General features: G+C 47.7%; 1 protein-coding gene across 1 annotated transcript in view; it reads right to left on the bottom strand.

The window, feature by feature from the left end:
- Nucleotides 1-22,784, bottom strand: part of OBSCN (obscurin, cytoskeletal calmodulin and titin-interacting RhoGEF) — a 655,700-nt gene that overhangs the window by 431,899 nt on the left and 201,017 nt on the right. Inside the window, exons 43-49 of the mRNA XM_069730488.1 lie at nt 19,105-19,371; nt 16,301-16,567; nt 14,938-15,204; nt 14,031-14,297; nt 13,472-13,738; nt 12,687-12,953; nt 1,758-2,024 (exon numbers count right to left, since the gene is read on the bottom strand). Of these exons, the coding sequence (XP_069586589.1) occupies nt 1,758-2,024; nt 12,687-12,953; nt 13,472-13,738; nt 14,031-14,297; nt 14,938-15,204; nt 16,301-16,567; nt 19,105-19,371 (1,869 nt within the window). The remainder of the gene's footprint in view (nt 1-1,757; nt 2,025-12,686; nt 12,954-13,471; nt 13,739-14,030; nt 14,298-14,937; nt 15,205-16,300; nt 16,568-19,104; nt 19,372-22,784) is intronic.

The following is a 22,784-nucleotide window of genomic DNA, read 5'->3' as shown; positions in this document are numbered from 1 at the left end:
ATGTGCCGTTCGCTCCATACCAAGTACCCTGCCTGCTCATTTGCCGTTCGCTCCATACCAAGTACCCTGCCTGCTCATGTGCCGATCGCTCCATACCAAGTACCCCGCCTGCTCATGTGCCGTTCGCTCCATACCAAGTACCCTGCCTGCTCATGTGCCGTTCGCTCCATACCAAGTACCCTGCCTGCTCATGTGCCGATCGCTGCATACCAAGTACCCTGCCTGCTCATGTGCCGTTCGCTCCATACCAAGTACCCCGCCTGCTCATGTGCCGATCGCTACATACCAAGTACCCTGCCTGCTCATGTGCCGTTCGCTCCATACCAAGTACCCCGCCTGCTCATGTGCCGATCGCTCCATACCAAGTACCCTGCCTGCTCATGTGCCGTTCGCTCCATACCAAGTTCCCTGCCTGCTCATGTGCCGTTCGCTCCATACCAAGTACCCCGCCCGCTCATGCGCCGATCGCTCCATACCAAGTACCCTGCCTGCTCATGTGCCGTTCGCTCCATACCAAGTACCCCGCCTGCTCATGTGCCGTTCGCTCCATACCAAGTACCCCGCCTGCTCATGTGCCGTTCGCTCCATACCAAGTACCCCGCCTGCTCATGTGCCGATCGCTACATACCAAGTACCCTGCCTGCTCATGTGCCGTTCGCTCCATACCAAGTACCCTGCCTGCTCATGTGCCGTTCGCTCCATACCAAGTACCCTGCCTGCTCATGTGCCGTTCGCTCCATACCAAGTACCCCGCCTGTTTATGTGCCGTTCGCTGCATACCAAGTACCCTGCCTGCTCATGTGCCGTTCGCTCCATACCAAGTACCCCGCCTGTTTATGTGCCGTTCGCTCCATACCAAGTACCCTGCCTGCTCATGTGCCGTTCGCTCCATACCAAGTACCCCGCCTGCTCATGTGCCGTTCGCTCCATACCAAGTACCCTGCCTGCTCATTTGCCATTCGCTCCATACCAAGTACCCTGCCTGCTCATGTGCCGATCGCTCCATACCAAGTACCCCGCCTGCTCATGTGCCGTTCGCTCCATACCAAGTACCCCGCCTGTTTATGTGCCGTTCGCTGCATACCAAGTACCCTGCCTGCTCATGTGCCGTTCGCTCCATACCAAGTACCCTGCCTGCTCATGTGCCGTTTGCTGCATACCACGTACCCTGCCTGCTCATGTGCCGTTTGCTCCATACCAAGTACCCCACCCGCTCATGCGCCGTTCGCTGCATACCAAGTACCCCGCCCCCTCATGCGCTGACCGATCGCTCCATACCAAGTACCCTGACCACTCATGCACCGTTCGCTACATACCAAGTACCCCGCCCGCTCATGCACCGCTCGCTACATACCAAGTACCCCGTCCGCTCATGCGCTGACCGATCGCTCCATACCAAGTACCCCGACCGCTCATGCGCTGTTCGCTCCATACCAAGTACCCCGCCCCCTCATGCACCCACCCAAGATCTTACGCTCACAGTCACATATGGTGTAGGCATATTCTGTAAGGCACTTGCAAAAAACTGGAAACCAACTCATTCATGCGCATGCACGTACCAGACTGTGAGCATTCGAATAAGGGCGGGCACATGCGCATTTCTTACCTCTAGCACCTGTGACTATTGGACACCTGCGCAGTCGGCTCCAGGGACATTGGCTTGTTATATGATTTTCTTACGGGTTATATATATTTTTGGTTGTGTCCTTTGGCCTGTTGTCAGACATCAGCCAATGTTTCCCTCAGGTAGCATTTACCTGTGACGGTCAGGTGGGCCGTGGTCTCCTGGTCTCCGCTATCGCAGCTGTATTCCCCAGTGTCCTCCAGCCTCAGGTTATGGATCAGCAGTTCTCTCACATTTCCTTCCTGCCGTATTTCATACTTTCCTCCTGCCTGTAATCCGAGCCCCGCTCTCCTCCACTGCACCACAGCAGAGGCCTTGGTGACCTCACATTGTAGGGTGACACTGTGCTCCTCTGGGGCGTCAACATTGTGGAGCGGGCGGGTGAAGAGGATCGGGGAAGCTGGAGAAATCAAAGAACCCACAGAACATGTCAGCAGAAGCAGTATGGTTATAAATGGCGAAACCGTATGCGTACATGAGGGGTCTAAAGATGAGGACGATCTGTGAGGAGACCCCATACGTACAGTCCTCCATGAGGAGACTCCATATGTACAGTCCTCCATGAGGAGACCCCATATGTACAATCCTCCATGAGGAGCCCCCATATGTACAGTCCTCCATGAGGAGACCCCATACGTACAGTCCTCCATGAGGAGACCCCATATGTACAGTCCTCCATGAGGAGACCCCATACGTACAGTCCTCCATGAGGAGACCCCATATGTACAATCCTCCATGAGGAGCCCCCATATGTACAATCCTCCATGAGGAGACCCCGTATGTACAATTCTCCATGAGGAGACCCCGTATGTACAATTCTCCATGAGGAGACCCCGTATGTACAATTCTCCATGAGGAGACCCCGTATGTACAATCCTCCATGAGGAGACCCCGTATGTACAATACTCCATGAGGAGACCCCGTATGTACAATACTCCATGAGGAGACCCCGTATATATAATCCTCCATGAGGAGACCCCGTATGTACAATCCTCCATGAGGAGACTCCGTATGAACAATCCTCCATGAGGAGACCCCATATGTACAATCCTCCATGAGGAGACCCCGTATGTACAATTCTCCATGAGGAGACCCCATATGTACAATCCTCCATGAGGAGACCCCATATGTACAATCCTCCATGAGGAGACCCCGTATGTACAATCCTCCATGAGGAGACCCCATATGTATAATCCTCCATGAGGAGACCCCGTATATACAATTCTCCATGAGGAGACACCGTATGTACAATACTCCATGAGGAGACCCCGTATATATAATCCTCCATGAGGAGACCCCATATGTACAATCCTCCATGAGGAGACCCCACATGTACAATCCTCCATGAGGAGACCCCATATGTACAATCCTCCATGAGGAGACCCCATATGTACAATCCTCCATGAGGAGACCCCGTATGTACAATACTCCATGAGGAGCCCCCATATATAATCCTCCATGAGGAGACTCCGTATGAACAATCCTCCATGAGGAGACCCCATATGTACAATCCTCCATGAGAAGACCCCACATGTACAATCCTCCATGAGGAGACCACGTATGTACAATCCTCCATGAGAAGACCCCACATGTACAATCCTCCATGAGGAGCCCCCGTATGTACAATCCTCCATGAGGAGCCCCCATATGTACAATCCTCCATGAGGAGCCCCCATATGTACAATCCTCCATGAGGAGACCACCATATGTACAATCCTCCATGAGGAGACCCCGTATGTACAATCCTCCATGAGGAGACCCCGTATGTACAATACTCCATGAGGAGACCCCGTATGTACAATTCTCCATGAGGAAACCCCGTATGTACAATCCTCCATGAGGAGACCCCGTATGTACAATCCTCCATGAGGAGACCGCGTATATACAATTCTCCATGAGGAGACCCCGAATGTACAATCATCCATGAGGAGACCACCATATGTACAAGCCTCCATGAGGAGACCCCGTATGTACAATTCTCCATGAGGAGACCCCGTATGTACAATACTCCATGAGGAGACCCCGTATGTACAATCCTTCATGAGGAGACCCCCATATGTACAATCCTCCATGAGGAGACCCCGTATGTACAATCCTTCATGAGGAGACCCCGTATGTACAATCCTCCATGAGGAGACCCCGCTATTTACAATCCTCCATGAGGAGACCCCGTATGTACAATTCTCCATGAGGAGACCCCATATGTACAATCCTCCATGAGGAGACCCCGTATGTACAATACTCCATGAGGAGACCCCGCTATGTACAATCCTCCATGAGGAGACCCCGTATGTACAATCCTCCATGAGGAGACCCCGTATGTACAATCCTCCATGAGGAGACCCCGTATGTACAATCCTCCATGAGGAGACCCCGCTATGTACAATCCTCCATGAGGAGACCACCATATGTACAATCCTCCATGAGGAGACCCCATATATACAATTCTCCATGAGGAGACCCCGTATATACAATACTCCATGAGGAGACCCCGTATGTACAATCCTCCATGAGGAGACCCCGTATGTACAATCCTCCATGAGGAGATCCCGTATGTACAATCCTCCATGAGGAGACCCCACATGTACAATCCTCCATGAGGAGACCACCATATGTACAATCCTCCATGAGGAGACCCCGCTATGTACAATCCTCCATGAGGAGACCCCGTATGTACAATCCTCCATGAGGAGACCACCATATGTACAATCCTCCATGAGGAGACCCCGTATGTACAATCCTCCATGAGGAGACCCCGTATGTACAATCCTCCATGAGGAGACCCCGTATGTACAATCCTCCATGAGGAGACCCCGTATGTACAATACTCCATGAGGAGACCCCGTATGTACAATCCTCCATGAGGAGACCCCATATATACAATCCTCCATGAGGAGACCCCGTATGTACAATCCTCCATGAGGAGACCCCGCATGTACAATCCTCCATGAGGAGACCCCGTATGTACAATCCTCCATGAGGAGACCCCGTATGTACAATCCTCCATGAGGAGACCCCGTATGTACAATCCTCCATGAGGAGACCCCGTATGTACAATCCTCCATGAGGAGACCACCATATGTACAATCCTCCATGAGGAGACCCCGTATGTACAATCCTCCATGAGAAGACCCCGTATATACAATCCTCCATGAGGAGACCCCGTATATACAATCCTCCATGAGGAGACCCCGTATGTACAATCCTCCATGAGGAGACCCCGCTATGTACAATACTCCATGAGGAGATGCCGTATGTACAATCCTCCATGAGAAGACCCCGCATGTACAATCCTCCATGAGGAGACCCCGTATATACAATCCTCCATGAGGAGACCCCATATGTACAATCCTCCATGAGGAGACCCCGTATATACAATCCTCCATGAGGAGACCCCACATGTACAATCCTCCATGAGGAGACCCCGCATGTACAATCCTCCATGAGGAGACCCCGCATGTACAATCCTCCATGAGGAGACCCCGTATGTACAATCCTCCATGAGGAGACCCCGTATGTACAATCCTCCATGAGGAGACCCCGTATATACAATCCTCCATGAGGAGACCCCGTATGTACAATCCTCCATGAGGAGACCCCGTATGTACAATACTCCATGAGGAGACCCCGTATGTACAATCCTCCATGAGGAGACCCCGTATGTACAATACTCCATGAGGAGACCCCATATATACAATTCTCCATGAGGAGACCCCGTATATACAATACTCCATGAGGAGACCCCGTATGTACAATCCTCCATGAGGAGATCCCGTATGTACAATCCTCCATGAGGAGACCCCACATGTACAATCCTCCATGAGGAGACCACCATATGTACAATCCTCCATGAGGAGACCCCGCTATGTACAATCCTCCATGAGGAGACCCCGTATGTACAATCCTCCATGAGGAGACCACCATATGTACAATCCTCCATGAGGAGACCCCGTATGTACAATACTCCATGAGGAGACCCCGTATGTACAATCCTCCATGAGGAGACCCCGTATGTACAATCCTCCATGAGGAGACCACCATATGTACAATCCTCCATGAGGAGACCCCGTATGTACAATCCTCCATGAGGAGACCCCGTATGTACAATCCTCCATGAGGAGACCACCATATGTACAATCCTCCATGAGGAGACCCCATATATACAATTCTCCATGAGGAGACCCCGTATATACAATACTCCATGAGGAGACCCCGTATGTACAATCCTCCATGAGGAGACCCCGTATGTACAATCCTCCATGAGGAGACCCCACATGTACAATCCTCCATGAGGAGACCACCATATGTACAATCCTCCATGAGGAGACCCCGTATATACAATACTCCATGAGGAGACCCCGTATGTACAATCCTCCATGAGGAGACCCCGTATGTACAATCCTTCATGAGGAGATCCCGTATGTACAATCCTCCATGAGGAGACCCCACATGTACAATCCTCCATGAGGAGACCACCATATGTACAATCCTCCATGAGGAGACCCCGCTATGTACAATCCTCCATGAGGAGACCCCGTATGTACAATCCTCCATGAGGAGACCACCATATGTACAATCCTCCATGAGGAGACCCCGTATGTACAATACTCCATGAGGAGACCCCGCATGTACAATCCTCCATGAGGAGACCCCGTATGTACAATACTCCATGAGGAAACCCCGTATATACAATCCTCCATGAGAAGACCCCGTATGTACAATCCTCCATGAGGAGACCCCACATGTACAATCCTCCATGAGGAGACCACCATATGTACAATCCTCCATGAGGAGACCCCGCTATGTACAATCCTCCATGAGGAGACCCCGTATGTACAATCCTCCATGAGGAGACCACCATATGTACAATCCTCCATGAGGAGACCCCGTATGTACAATCCTCCATGAGGAGACCCCGTATGTACAATACTCCATGAGGAGACCCCGTATGTACAATACTCCATGAGGAGACCCCGTATGTACAATACTCCATGAGGAAACCCCGTATATACAATCCTCCATGAGAAGACCCCGTATGTACAATCCTCCATGAGGAGACCCCGTATGTACAATACTCCATGAGGAGACCCCGTATGTACAATCCTCCATTAGGAGACCCCGTATGTACAATCCTCCATGAGGAGACCACCATATGTACAATCCTCCATGAGGAGACCCCGTATGTACAATCCTCCATGAGGAGACCCCGTATGTACAATCCTCCATGAGGAGACCCCGTATGTACAATCCTCCATGAGGAGACCACCATATGTACAATCCTCCATGAGGAGACCCCATATATACAATTCTCCATGAGGAGACCCCATATATACAATACTCCATGAGGAGACCCCGTATGTACAATCCTCCATGAGGAGACCCCGTATGTACAATCCTCCATGAGGAGATCCCGTATGTACAATCCTCCATGAGGAGACCCCACATGTACAATCCTCCATGAGGAGACCACCATATGTACAATCCTCCATGAGGAGACCCCGCTATGTACAATCCTCCATGAGGAGACCCCGTATGTACAATCCTCCATGAGGAGACCACCATATGTACAATCCTCCATGAGGAGACCCCGTATGTACAATACTCCATGAGGAGACCCCGTATGTACAATCCTCCATGAGGAGACCCCGTATGTACAATACTCCATGAGGAGACCACCATATGTACAATCCTCCATGAGGAGACCCCGTATGTACAATACTCCATGAGGAGACCCCGTATGTACAATCCTCCATGAGGAGACCCCGTATATACAATCCTCCATGAGGAGACCCCACATGTACAATCCTCCATGAGGAGACCCCGCATGTACAATCCTCCATGAGGAGACCCCGCATGTACAATCCTCCATGAGGAGACCCCGTATGTACAATCCTCCATGAGGAGACCCCGTATGTACAATCCTCCATGAGGAGACCCCGTATATACAATCCTCCATGAGGAGACCCCGTATGTACATTCCTCCATGAGGAGACCCCGTATGTACAATACTCCATGAGGAGACCCCGTATGTACAATCCTCCATGAGGAGACCCCGTATGTACAATCCTCCATGAGGAGACCCCGTATGTACAATACTCCATGAGGAGACCCCGTATGTACAATCCTCCATGAGGAGACCCCGTATGTACAATACTCCATGAGGAGACCCCATATATACAATTCTCCATGAGGAGACCCCGTATATACAATACTCCATGAGGAGACCACATATGTACAATCCTCCATGAGGAGACCCCGTATGTACAATCCTCCATGAGGAGACCCCGTATGTACAATACTCCATGAGGAGACCCCGTATGTACAATCCTCCATGAGGAGACCCCGTATGTACAATCCTCCATGAGGAGACCCCGTATGTACAATCCTCCATGAGGAGACCACCATATGTACAATCCTCCATGAGGAGACCCCGTATGTACAATCCTCCATGAGGAGACCCCGTATATACAATCCTCCATGAGGAGACCACCATATGTACAATCCTCCATGAGGAGACCCCGCTATGTACAATACTCCATGAGGAGATGCCGTATGTACAATCCTCCATGAGAAGACCCCACATGTACAATCCTCCATGAGGAGACCCCGTATATACAATCCTCCATGAGGAGACCCCATATGTACAATCCTCCATGAGGAGACCCCGTATATACAATCCTCCATGAGGAGACCCCACATGTACAATCCTCCATGAGGAGACCCCGCATGTACAATCCTCCATGAGGAGACCCCGCATGTACAATCCTCCATGAGGAGACCCCGCATGTACAATCCTCCATGAGGAGACCCCGTATGTACAATACTCCATGAGGAGACCCCGTATATACAATCCTCCATGAGGAGACCCCGTATATACAATACTCCATGAGGAGACCCCGTATATACAATCCTCCATGAGGAGACCCCGCATGTACAATCCTCCATGAGGAGACCTCGTATATACAATCCTCCATGAGGAGACCACCATATGTACAATCCTCCATGAGGAGACCCCGTATGTACAATCCTCCATGAGAAGACCCCGTATATACAATCCTCCATGAGGAGACCCCGTATATACAATCCTCCATGAGGAGACCCCGTATATACAATCCTCCATGAGGAGACCCCACATGTACAATCCTCCATGAGGAGACCCCGTATATACAATACTCCATGAGGAGACCCCGTATGTACAATACTCCATGAGGAGACCCCGCATGTACAATCCTCCATGAGGAGACCCCGCATGTACAATCCTCCATGAGGAGACCCCGCATGTACAATCCTCCATGAGGAGACCCCGCATGTACAATCCTCCATGAGGAGACCCCGTATATACAATCCTCCATGAGGAGACCCCGTATATACAATCCTCCATGAGGAGACCCCGTATGTACAATCCTCCATGAGGAGACCCCGTATGTACAATACTCCATGAGGAGACCCCGTATGTACAATCCTCCATGAGGAGACCCCGTATGTACAATACTCCATGAGGAGACCCCATATATACAATTCTCCATGAGGAGACCCCGTATATACAATACTCCATGAGGAGACCACATATGTACAATCCTCCATGAGGAGACCCCGTATGTACAATACTCCATGAGGAGACCCCGTATGTACAATCCTCCATGAGGAGACCCCGTATGTACAATCCTCCATGAGGAGACCCCGTATGTACAATCCTCCATGAGGAGACCACCATATGTACAATCCTCCATGAGGAGACCCCGTATGTACAATCCTCCATGAGGAGACCCCGTATATACAATCCTCCATGAGGAGACCACCATATGTACAATCCTCCATGAGGAGACCCCGCTATGTACAATACTCCATGAGGAGATGCCGTATGTACAATCCTCCATGAGAAGACCCCACATGTACAATCCTCCATGAGGAGACCCCGTATATACAATCCTCCATGAGGAGACCCCATATGTACAATCCTCCATGAGGAGACCCCGTATATACAATCCTCCATGAGGAGACCCCACATGTACAATCCTCCATGAGGAGACCCCGCATGTACAATCCTCCATGAGGAGACCCCGCATGTACAATCCTCCATGAGGAGACCCCGCATGTACAATCCACCATGAGGAGACCCCGTATGTACAATACTCCATGAGGAGACCCCGTATATACAATCCTCCATGAGGAGACCCCGTATATACAATACTCCATGAGGAGACCCCGTATATACAATACTCCATGAGGAGACCCCGTATGTACAATCCTCCATGAGGAGACCCCGCATGTACAATCCTCCATGAGGAGACCTCGTATATACAATCCTCCATGAGGAGACCACCATATGTACAATCCTCCATGAGGAGACCCCGTATGTACAATCCTCCATGAGGAGACCCCGTATGTACAATACTCCATGAGGAGACCCCGTATGTACAATCCTCCATGAGGAGACCCCGTATGTACAATCCTCCATGAGGAGACCTCGTATATACAATACTCCATGAGGAGACCCCGCATGTACAATCCTCCATGAGGAGACCCCGCATGTACAATCCTCCATGAGGAGACCCCGCATGTACAATCCTCCATGAGGAGACCCCGCATGTACAATCCTCCATGAGGAGACCCCGTATATACAATCCTCCATGAGGAGACCCCGTATATACAATCCTCCATGAGGAGACCCCGTATATACAATACTCCATGAGGAGACCCCATATGTACAATCCTCCATGAGGAGCCCCCACATGTACAATCCTCCATGAGGAGACCCCGCATGTACAATCCTCCATGAGGAGACCCCGCATGTACAATCCTCCATGAGGAGACCCCGTATATACAATCCTCCATGAGGAGACCCCGTATATACAATCCTCCATGAGGAGACCCCGTATATACAATACTCCATGAGGAGACCCCGTATGTACAATACTCCATGAGGAGACCCCGCATGTACAATCCTCCATGAGGAGACCCCGCATGTACAATCCTCCATGAGGAGACCCCGCATGTACAATCCTCCATGAGGAGACCCCGTATATACAATCCTCCATGAGGAGACCCCGTATATACAATCCTCCATGAGGAGACCCCGTATATACAATACTCCATGAGGAGACCCCATATGTACAATCCTCCATGAGGAGCCCCCACATGTACAATCCTCCATGAGGAGACCCCACATGTACAATCCTCCATGAGGAGACCCCGTATATACAATACTTCATGAGGAGACCCCGTATGTACAATACTCCATGAGGAAACCCCGCATGTACAATCCTCCATGAGGAGACCCCGTATATACAATCCTCCATGAGGAGACCCCGTATATACAATCCTCCATGAGGAGACCCCGTATATACAATCCTCCATGAGGAGACCCCGTATATACAATCCTCCATGAGGAGACCCCGTATATACAATCCTCCATGAGGAGACCCCATATGTACAATCCTCCATGAGGAGACCCCGTATATATAATCCTCCATGAGGAAACCCCGTATATACAATCCTCCATGAGGAGACCCCACATGTACAATCCTCCATGAGGAGACCCCGTATATACAATCCTCCATGAGGAGACCCCGTATGTACAATCCTCCATGAGGAGACCCCGTATATACAATCCTCCATGAGGAAACCCCGTATATACAATACTCCATGAGGAGACCCCACATGTACAATCCTCCATGAGGAGACCCCGTATATACAATCCTCCATGAGGAGACCCCGTATATACAATCCTCCATGAGGAGACCCCGTATATACAATCCTCCATGAGGAGACCCCGTATATACAATCCTCCATGAGGAGACCCCGTATGTACAATCCTCCATGAGGAGACCCCGTATATACAATCCTCCATGAGGAAACCCCGTATATACAATACTCCATGAGGAGACCCCACATGTACAATCCTCCATGAGGAGACCCCGTATGTACAATCCTCTATGAGGAGACCCCGTATGTACAATACTCCATGAGGAGACCCCGCATGTACAATTCTCCATGAGGAGACCCCGTATGTACAATCCTCTATGAGGAGACCCCGTATGTACAATCCTCCATGAGGAGACCCCGTATATACAATCCTCCATGAGGAGCCCCCATATGTACAATCCTCCATGAGGAGACCCCGTATATACAATCCTCCATGAGGAGACCCCGTATGTACAATCCTCTATGAGGAGACCTCATATTTACACTCCTTATATGTGTGCTGGGGCTGATCCGCAGCATCGGGGGTCCCTATGATCTGTATTACAGAGTTGTGGTCCCGTCTGCCACTACAAGGCTCTGCCGGAAGCTTCCATGAGGATTTATCTATAGAGATATTAATACTTATTAGTGGCCCACAGCTTGCCATTCCCTCCGTCCATAGATGCCCCCACTGGAGACCAGATATTCTCTGCAGAGATGCCACAATCACCTCAGAACAACATCATGGCCACCAGCAAGAACACTCCATACAGGCCAGGAAGGCTGTTCTTGTTACCTATAGCAACCAATCAGAGCACAGCTTTCATTTTACCAGAGCAGGTTACGAAATGTAAGCTGTGATCTGATTGGTTGCTTTGGGATTCTTCCTGGTGGACAGTTCTGATAAATGAGGCTTAATAGTAGATGATGGAGACTGGACATCTCCAGTAGCTGTCACCATGGAGGCGCATGATGAGAGTGATGATCCGCAGATGAGGCGCTGAGATAATGAGCTGATGACTGACTTAGAGATCATTATTCTCCGGGGTCTCAGCTCTGTCCCAGGAAATTAAAAATAATCTTGTAAATACGGCACATTTTTATATAATTGCTTTTACTAAAGGTGCAGATATTCACGGGAGGGGTCTCTGGGGTGAATGTGTCAGGGGTAAAATACGTGAAGGAGGAACGCAGCCCGGATCGTGCAGAGACCGTCATGGCGGACGGGTGTGAACCTTCTATTTATCCATTTTTTCTATTGCAGTCGTCTTATTATTACTATTTGTTTTTGGCGATTTTCTACCTTTTCTTCATTGTGGGATTATTGTCGGCGGGTGTCACTGCCGTGGAGTAATGGACACGGGGACAGAATATTTACCTTGTACTTTCAGATGTCCGATCGTCCTGACGTCTCCGCAGACGCAGGTATAATCGCCATCATCTTCCTCACTGACCTCCCGGATGCTGAGGGTAGTGGTGCCTCCAGCTCGCTGCATGGTGTACTTGTCTCCAGGGTGTAGGACTTCGTCGCCCTTCAACCACTGCACGCACAAGTCCGCCTTGTTCAGCTCGCAGCGCAGGGCGACACTCTCTCCCTCCAGAACCTCAATTTCTTTCAGTTCCTCTTTGAATATCACAGGAAGAGCTAAAACATGAGAGGAGAGCAGATATGAGGCAGGCGTGGGGATGACCATCAGTCTGAGAAAAGTCATCACTTATGACCAATGGCAACCATCATTGGGAAAATCAGAGATGGAAACAATCAGCATGAAGATGACCTGATCAATCTCTTATGTGTCCAGAGCCTCAGAGTTTCTCCATAACCAGGACAGGTTTTCCACAAGAGTATTATTGTCAAAAAAATGTTATCATCCCAAGGATGACTGTGACGAATAATTCAGATTCTTCTGACTGAGGCTGACTAATCAATCCGTGATCGAAACACAGTAGAAAATAAGGTGCCTGGAATTTGTAAAATCAACACATTGGGCAATTTATGAAGGGTCCTAAGAAAAGTCGCTAAAAAATGGTAATTAGTCAAGAAATTAAAGAATTCAAAGTTTCCATCAAAATACCAAAAATGTTTTTGAAAACTACACTGTAAGATGGTGGTCCGAGCACACGAAGGGGCTGACATGGAGGAATCAAGAATGGACCATTTACCATTTACAGAAAGAAGCGCAGAGGTGATAACGTCTCCACATTGGCAGGAATATTCCCCAGAATCCTTCACGGTAACGTCACCGATGATGAGGTCATGGGCCCAACCTTCCTGCCGCATAGTGACCCTGCCTCCTGGTGCCACAGTAATGGTCTCTTTCCTCCACTCCACCGGCATGTCGGACTTATTGAGCTCACAGTGTAAGGTCACCGCGTCACCTTCTAACACCTGAAGATCTTTCAGTTGCTGAATGAAGACTGCCGGCCGAGCTAGGAGAGGAGGGGAGCAATGAGATGACGAGAAAAAAAGATTATAGAAAATATTACAAAAATAATAGAAAAAATTATACAGATCCTCTTCAAGGCCAAAATCAGTGACATGGATGAAGAGGACCCCGGGATGTGGTTACATTGTGTGTCTGCTTCAGTCCAGTGCACATTTAATTAACTTCATGCTTTAAAAACCTGCGTCCCCCGCACTGTTCAGTCACGGCCAACACATATGGTGAATGCTCACAACCTGACTGTCATCGACACACTGTAGTGTGAAACGTAAACCTACCACTGATGGTTATGGAAGCCGTTGTCTTCTGGCCTTCACAAACACAGCTGTACTGGTCAGCATCGGACAGTTCTAGATCAGTTATCTGGAGCTCTAATCTAGAGCCATCTTGCCTGATGTCATACTTATCGCTGAGCCGTATTATCTTTTCACCTTTTTTCCACTGTACTACAGCTGATGACTTCGTTACCTCACAACGTAAAATTGCAGTTCCTCCTTCCACGACTTCCATGTTGGTCAATTTTGAGCTAAAATGAGCTGGCAACTCTGAAGAAAGAACAGAGACATGGGTGGGATGGAGAAGCTAGGCCATGAGGGATACAAGCTAGAATAGCTCGGACGCAAGGCACAACAGCCAGAGTAGTCAGGCCATCAGGGACTAAATAAGGAGTAGCAGTGCAATGAGTGGCTACATCCAGAAGAGCCAGGCCATGAGGGTTACCAGCCTGAGGAATCGGATTGTGAAAATAAAAGCTGTAGAAGCCAGCTCAAGTGGAAAACAGCTGTAGTAGCTAAGACCTGGAGTAGTCAGGCCATGAAATATGCAAACTGGAAGAGCAGGGCTATGAGGGCTACAACACTGGAGTGGCCGGGCTATCATTGATCAAATCTGGATGAGACAGGCTATGAGAAAAAAGCTGATGAAATGGATTCTGAGGTAAACGACAGAAGAGGTGGGTTGTGAAGCATACAAGCTGTTGTGAGATAAAAGCTGGTGGAGCCAGATCACAAGAGATACAAAGCAGACAAGCCGGGTTATGATGGATGAAATACAAAGGATCTTTGCCATGAGGCATTCAATCTGGCATAGCTGTGCCTTGGGGTATACAAGCCAGAGGAAATGAGCCATGAGTGGTAAAAGCCATTCTTTGAACAGACTGGAGAAGCCTCTATGGTGAATCCTTACCAATCACAGTTAAGGTCGCCGTAGTCGCCTCTTCACCGATGATACAAGTATAGTTGCCAGAATCCCTCAGGTTTACGTCTCGGATGACCAGTTCTGCATTAAGCTGTTCCTGATGCATCTTATACTTATCACTAGGATGTAGAGTCTTCTGACCTTTCATCCATTGAAGTTGTGCATTTGGCTTAGTCACCTGACATTTGAAGACAGCTTCTCCATGTTCGGAGACTTCACAGTTTTTCAATCCTTCCTTAAATAATACTGGTAACGCTGAGAAATGTCATAAAAATTACATGGTGAGGAGGAGACAAGAGTGTGGTAACTCCAAGATGCCATGGAAAACACGGATGAACCAACAATCTAATAAATTCTAGAACAATGAAGAAGGTTCACACAACCATACACAATGACTGGAAATAATACTGCAGTCGATGATAATCAATGATACAGAGATAATTAAAGCAGAGAGACAATGAGGGTGGACAAATGATGAAGATTGATAGATGAAGAAGGTGGAAAGAAGATCTAAATGGAGATAAGATGAGGGTGGACAGGTGATTTCGGTTGATAGATGATGAGGGTGGATAGATGGTGGAAGGGAGAGACAATCAGGGTGGACAGGTGATGGAAATAAAGAGATGATGGGGGTGGACATATGATGGAAGTGGAGAGATGATGAGCGTGGATAAAGGATGGAAGCGGAGAAATAAAAAAGGCGGAGAGATGATGAGGGTGGCAGATAATGAAAATATGATGAGGATGGAGAGATGAGGTGGGTGGACCGGTGATGAGGGTGGACAGATTGGGATGGAATGCTGATAAGTGATGGAGGTGGACAGATGTGGAGAGGTCGTTGAAGAGATGATGGGGGTGGACTGGTGAAGGAAGAGCAGAGATGAAGAGGGTGATGATATGATGAGGGTGAACAGGTGATGGAAGTGGATGGTGAAGGAAGTGCACAGGCAATAAAGGGACAGGTTATAGGACTGGAGAAATTCTGAGAGTGGTCATGCGATGGAGGTAGAAAGAGGATGAGGGGAGACAGGTTATGGAGGAGGAGAGGTGATAATGGTGTGCAGGTTATGAAGAAATGATAGGGATGGACAGGTGATCATTATTTGTTAATGTCATCATATAAGTTGCTATAATTATCACACGTAACATTTTGATCTAAAGAAATCCACCAATCAGACATATTTTATTCTACCATATCACTTGAACCCAACACTTCTATTTACATTCGTGTCTGGAGACTGGAACATTTTATAATATTGATGACAACACACAGATACGGGTTGGTCTTTTATTTGAAGGCTATGGGTGGACATGGCAAAGATTTGCTGCCTATACACAGCTCTATAGTTACCCTGTACTGTTATCATGGCTGTGCTCTGCTGATCTCCACATAGGCAAGTGTAGGTCCCACTGTCCTTCAGCTCCAGGTTGTGGATTATCAGCTCGTAGATGGCTCCTTCTTGGGACATGATGTATTTGTCGCTGGCTGTAATCAGGGACTTGTCTTTCTTCCATGACACCTGCATGTCGGGCTTACTCAGCTCACAGTGCAATGTGGCCACCTTGCCCTCACTCAACACCTCGTTTCTCAGTTCTTCCACAAAAACAATGGGGAGAGCTAAAAAGTGTAGAGGCAAGAGATAATCTTAGGAGTGCAGAAGTGACTGTAAGACCCTTCATGTAGTAACCTGTCAAGACATTCATCCGGCATACACATTACAAAGCTAGCTATGAATAATACACTATAGGGTAGTAAGTAGGAACACTGTTAAACATTTGTAGAGATGCCTGCTCACCTGTCCGCATCTTACGTATTTATGCACAACCAGGGGCGTAACTACAACAGGTGCAGGGGTTACAATCGCACCCAGGCCCCGGAGCCCAGGGGGCCCTAATATTCCCTTTGCCCTATAGAAAAAGACTATTGCTATTAAAGATTTAAAATATTTGGGGCCCCGTTGGAGCTTTCGCGTCAGGGCCCATGAGCTTCAAGTTACGCCACTGGGCACAACACTAGGGTCGATATATGGTAAGGCTGCTGCAATCCTCCAGTTCTCAGAAGATGAGGTGAAGAAGCTGTACTAGGAGTCATGAAGGACTAGGAGACATGCAGAGTCCTGAATAGTCCACAGAAAGTAAAACACATATTCCAGAGCTGCAGACTAAATGTTACCAGTCCCATTCTCCCCAACCATAAACATATAAAATCTTTCCCTCGATATCTACTATTAGGGCACAGTAGGGAAGCCCCATTTTCTTGGTCTCATGTGTCCCTTTCAAGTAAGAGAACTCTATTCCAAGAATTATTCCATATTATTTAATGAAATGTTGAGGTGCTGTGTGGTTCATGAATGTAAGGCTACTTTCACACTAGCGTTTTCTGCAATCCGTCACAATGCGTCGTGTTGCAGAAAAAACGCATCCTGCAAAAGTGCTTGCAGGATGCGTTTTTTCCCCATAGACTTGCATTGACGACGCATTTGCGACGGATTGCCACACGTTGCATCCGTCGAGCGACGGATGCGTCGTGCTTTTGCTGACCGTCGGGAGCAAAAAACACTACATGTAACGTTTTTTGCTCCTGACGGACCGCTTTTTCCGACCGCGCATGCGCGGCCGGAACTCCGCCCCCACCTCCCCGCACCTTACAATGGGGCAGCGGATGCGCCGGAGAAATGCATCCGCTGCCTCCATTGTGCAGTATGTTAAACGCTAGCGTCGGAATCTCTCCCCGACGCACTGCGACGGGCAGATTCCGACGCTAGTGTGAAAGTAGCCTAAGCAGATGACAAAAGTAAAGTATCCACATGAAATAGAATAAAAGAAGTACAGAAGGAAAATATGGCACTCGCCAAAGTAACTTCTTTTTTATTTTAGAAAAAGTGTATGTTCACAAGAAAGAGTAAAAAGCTGTGTGACTGGGCGCCGGCTGTTTCACATGCAATCTTGCTTCCTCTCGCGCTCCAAACATAACGGATTGTGACCCAGCATACACCCGCTATTGTCCCCTCTGAACATGCACGTTTTTATGTAAAAATAATGCACTTTATTACAAAGTTTATTGAGGGCTGTATTTTCCTTCTAATTTTGTGCCTAATATGTGCTCCTCTTAGACGCAGAGCACCGCTGTTGCTATGTGTTCCTATACCCCGGCTTATTTTTGTCTGTTTGGATCAGCAGAAAGCAGTACCAACGACATAATGTCCTATGCTTGACAAGATGATGGATTCTGAGGATAATTACCCCTCAAGTTCAGAAATGCAGAGGTTATTTCTGCAATCATGTGGGCTCCCTGGAATCTTGAGAATCCAGGTGACAAATAACCAGCTCAGCGGTAAGACCATCCTGGATGAATCTTCACTTGTCTCCCGGTGGTGAGAATCTTTTCTAGTCTTCTCCACTCCAGAGAAGCCTTGAGTTTGGTCAGGACACATTACATGGTCACAGATTCTTCTTCAACAATTTCCTTGTTCTTCAGATATTTATTAAATTGTATAGTCAGAGCCGACAAAACATGGAATAATAAATCATCTGAACTCGTTGTGAGCAACCGAGCCCCAGACCTCGGTGGTTTTGTTCACCGGTGTCTTCCTAACTTCTGTCCTTGTTCTCCACCTCTAATTTGATCAATGTACATTGCTCAGTCAGAGATAGTAAAATCTGACTATATGCAACACAGTACAGGATAATAAAGCCTAAGAACACAATTCATTTATCCTGGGAGTTCATAAGTCACCTATACATTGGAAAGAGATAAACACCAATCGAGAAACATCTAATCTCATCCCGACAATCCTCTACAATGTTCATCAGTGAAAAGTGGACACAAAACATTAAAATCTCAACTTCACCATCCAAACCTATACCAACAAATCTATGTCTTGTGACAATGTAAAGGAGTCACAAAGTAAGACAGATGAAGGAGAAAGATGATACGAAGGGGTTTAGATTACACCAGTACAGATCGTTATCACATAAGGAGCCCACAAACCCCAACATTACAAATGGAAGCACAGAAATGAAAGGGATTGGATGGATAAGCTGAGGACAAGAGGAGTGCAACTAAGGCTGTGGTCTTAGATGATGGTGAGTGACAATGGATGGAGATGGGTGCAATGGGTTCATGAATCATCAAGATCTGGTAGAGATGATTACCCTTCACGCTCAGGAATGCAGTGGTCTGTTGGTCTCCGCACACGCATGTGTACTCCCCGGCATCTTGAGGGTCCAGGTGACTGACAGCCAGCTCAGCGGTGAGACCCTCCTGGATGATTCTATATTTGTTTCCATTGATGAGAGTCTTTTGTCCTCTTCTCCACTCCAGAGTAGCCTTTGGTTTAGTCACTGTGCAACATAATGTCACAGATTCTCCTTCAACACCTTCCATGTTCTTCAATTGTTCCTTAAACCGTAGAGGAAGAGCTGATAGAAGTGAAAAAATCAAATGAAGCAACAGGTGGGGTAGAAGGTCCACCATTACACAAATGCATGCAGGAGATGAGTGATGGTATACAGGCAGGACAATCATTGTGCATGTTGAAGGTATCACCAGAGGTGGTGGTCGTTATCACTGGTGGCGATGGTGGTTATCATCAGTTCGGATCATGGTAATCACTGGAGGTAATTGTGGTTATCACTGGTGGTGATGGTTGCAGTGGAGGTGATGGTGGTTATTAGCAGAAGTGATGGTTACAATGGTGGTGCTGATGGTTATCACTGGCGATGATAATGGTAATGGTTACAATAGCGGTGATGGTGGTTATCAGTACTAGTGATGGCTGTAGTGGAGGTCATGATGGTAGCTGTGAAAGTGGTTATTATTGATGGTCATGATAACTGTGTTGCGAGGACAGGGCTTGAAAATGATGAATCTTTACCAATAACAGTGAGAGAAGCTGTTGTCTGGTGGGCTCCACAAATACATGTATACTCCCCTGAGTCTGCCACATCCACATTATCAATGACAAGCGCTGCGGTGACCCCCTTCAGGATGAACCTGTACTTGTCACTTTCTTGCAGGACCTCACATCCTTTCCTCCATGCTAGAAATACTGTGGGCTTGGTTACCTCACAGCTCAGAGTAATGGACGTTCCCTCAGAAGTTTCCTTGCTCTTTAATTCCTTTCTAAATCGTGGTGGAAGAGCTGACATAGAGTGAATGGCACTCAGATTACATGATACATAGAGGTGGAGGTCACTATCCACTAGATCACATGATACATAGAGGTAAAGGTCACTCTACAAGATTTCATGGTACATAAAGGATCAGGTGGTGGTTACTCTATAAGATCACATGGCACATATTGGATCAGGTGGTGGTTACTCTACAAGATCAAATGATACATAGAGGATCAGGTGGTGGTTACTCTACAAGATCACACGGTACATACAGTGGGGCAAAAAAGTATTTAGTCAGTCAGCAATAGTGCAAGTTCCACCACTTAAAAAGATGAGAGGCGTCTGTAATTGACATCATAGGTAGACCTCAACTATGGGAGACAAACTGAGAAAAAAAAATCCAGAAAATCACATTGTCTGTTTTTTTAACATTTTATTTGCATATTATGGTGGAAAATAAGTATTTGGTCAGAAACAAAATTTCATCTCAATACTTTGTAATATATCCTTTGTTGGCAATGACAGAGGTCAACCTTTTTTTGTAAGTCTTCACAAGGTTGCCACACACTGTTGTTGGTATGTTGGCCCATTCCTCCATGCAGATCTCCTCTAGAGCAGTGATGTTTTTGGCCTTTCGCTTGGCAACACGGACTTTCAACTCCCTCCAAAGGTTTTCTATAGGGTTGAGATCTGGAGACTGGCTAGGCCACTCCAGGACCTTGAAATGCTTGTTACGAAGCCACTCCTTCGTTGCCCTGGCGGTGTGCTTTGGATCACGTTTCATCTTCAATGCCCTTGCTGATGGAAGGAGGTTTGCACTCAAAATCTCACGATACATGGCCCCATTCATTCTTTCATGTACCCGGATCAGTCGTCCTGGCCCCTTTGCAGAGAAACAGCCCCAAAGCATGATGTTTCCACCACCATGCTTTACAGTAGGTATGGTGTTTGATGGATGCAACTCAGTATTCTTTTTCCTCCAAACACGACAAGTTGTGTTTCTACCAAACAGTTCCAGTTTGGTTTCATCAGACCATAGGACATTCTCCCAAAACTCCTCTGGATCATCCAAATGCTCTCTAGCAAACTTCAGACGGGCCCGGACATGTACTGGCTTAAGCAGTGGGACACGTCTGGCACTGCAGGATCTGAGTCCATGGTGGCGTAGTGTGTTACTTATGGTAGGCCTTGTTACATTGGTCCCAGCTCTCTGCAGTTCATTCACTAGGTCCCCCCGCATGGTTCTGGGATTTTTGCTCACCGTTCTTGTGATCATTCTGACCCCACGGGGTGGGATTTTGCGTGGAGCCCCAGATCGAGGGAGATTATCAGTGGTCTTGTATGTCTTCCATTTTCTAATTATTGCTCCCACTGTTGATTTCTTCACTCCAAGCTGGTTGGCTATTGCAGATTCAGTCTTCCCAGCCTGGTGCAGGGCTACAATTTTGTTTCTGGTGTCCTTTGACAGCTCTTTGGTCTTCACCATAGTGGAGTTTGGAGTCAGACTGTTTGAGGGTGTGCACAGGTGTCTTTTTATACTGATAACAAGTTTAAACAGGTGCCATTACTACAGGTAATGAGTGGAGGAAAGAGGAGACTCTTAAAGAAGAAGTTACAGGTCTGTGAGAGCCAGAAATCTTGATTGTTTGTTTCTGACCAAATACTTATTTTCCACCATAATATGCAAAAAAAATGATAAAAAAACAGACAATGTGATTTTCTGGATTTTTTTTTCTCAGTTTGTCTCCCATAGTTGAGGTCTACCTATGATGTAAATTACAGACGCCTCTCATCTTTTTAAGTGGTGGAACTTGCACTATTGCTGACTGACTAAATACTTTTTTGCCCCACTGTATCACTCTCTACTAGATCATATGGCACACTGAGGTTCAGATGGAGGTAGTTTTTTACTAGATTACATGGTACATTGAGGCTCATGTGAAGGTCACTTTCTACTAGATCCCATGGTACATAGAGGTTCAGGTGGAGGTCACTCCAGAAGATCATATCGTTCACAGAGGCTCAGGTGTAGGTCAGTCTCTAATAGATCACATGGTACATAGAGATTCAGGTGGAGATCACTCTCTTCTAGATCACATGGCACAAAAAGGTTTAGGTGGAGGTCATTTTGCCAGATCACAAGGTATATAGAGGCTCAGATGGAGATCACTCTCTACTAGATCACATGGCACATAGAGGTTCAGGTGGTGGTCATTCTATCCTAGATTACACTTTTCATAGAGGCTCAGGTGGATGTTACCCTCTACTAGATCGCATGACACATAAAGGTTCAGGTGGTGGTCATTCTATCCTAGATTACATTGTACATAAAGGATCAGGTGGAGGTCACCCTCTACTAGATCACATGATGCATAGAGGATCAGGTGGAGGTCACTCTCTTCTAGATCACATGGCACAAAAAGGTTTAGGTGGAGGTCAATTTGCCAGATCACAAGGTATATAGAGGCTCAGATGGAGGTCACTCTCTACTAGATCACATGGCACATAGAGGTTCAGGTGGTGGTCATTCTATCCTAGATTACACTTTTCATAGAGGCTCAGGTGGATGTTACCCTCTACTAGATCACATGGCACATAAAGGTTCAGGTGGTGGTCATTCTATACTAGATTACATTGTACATAGAGGCTCAGGTGGATGTTACCCTCTACTAGATCGCATGACACATAAAGGTTCAGGTGGTGGTCATTCTATACTA

Source organism: Ranitomeya imitator, chromosome 6 (assembly GCF_032444005.1).
Source record: "Ranitomeya imitator isolate aRanImi1 chromosome 6, aRanImi1.pri, whole genome shotgun sequence".
NCBI lineage: Eukaryota > Metazoa > Chordata > Amphibia > Anura > Dendrobatidae > Ranitomeya > Ranitomeya imitator.
The sequence above is the reverse complement of the archived record's forward strand: the minus strand, read 5'-3'. Positions and strand labels throughout refer to the sequence as shown.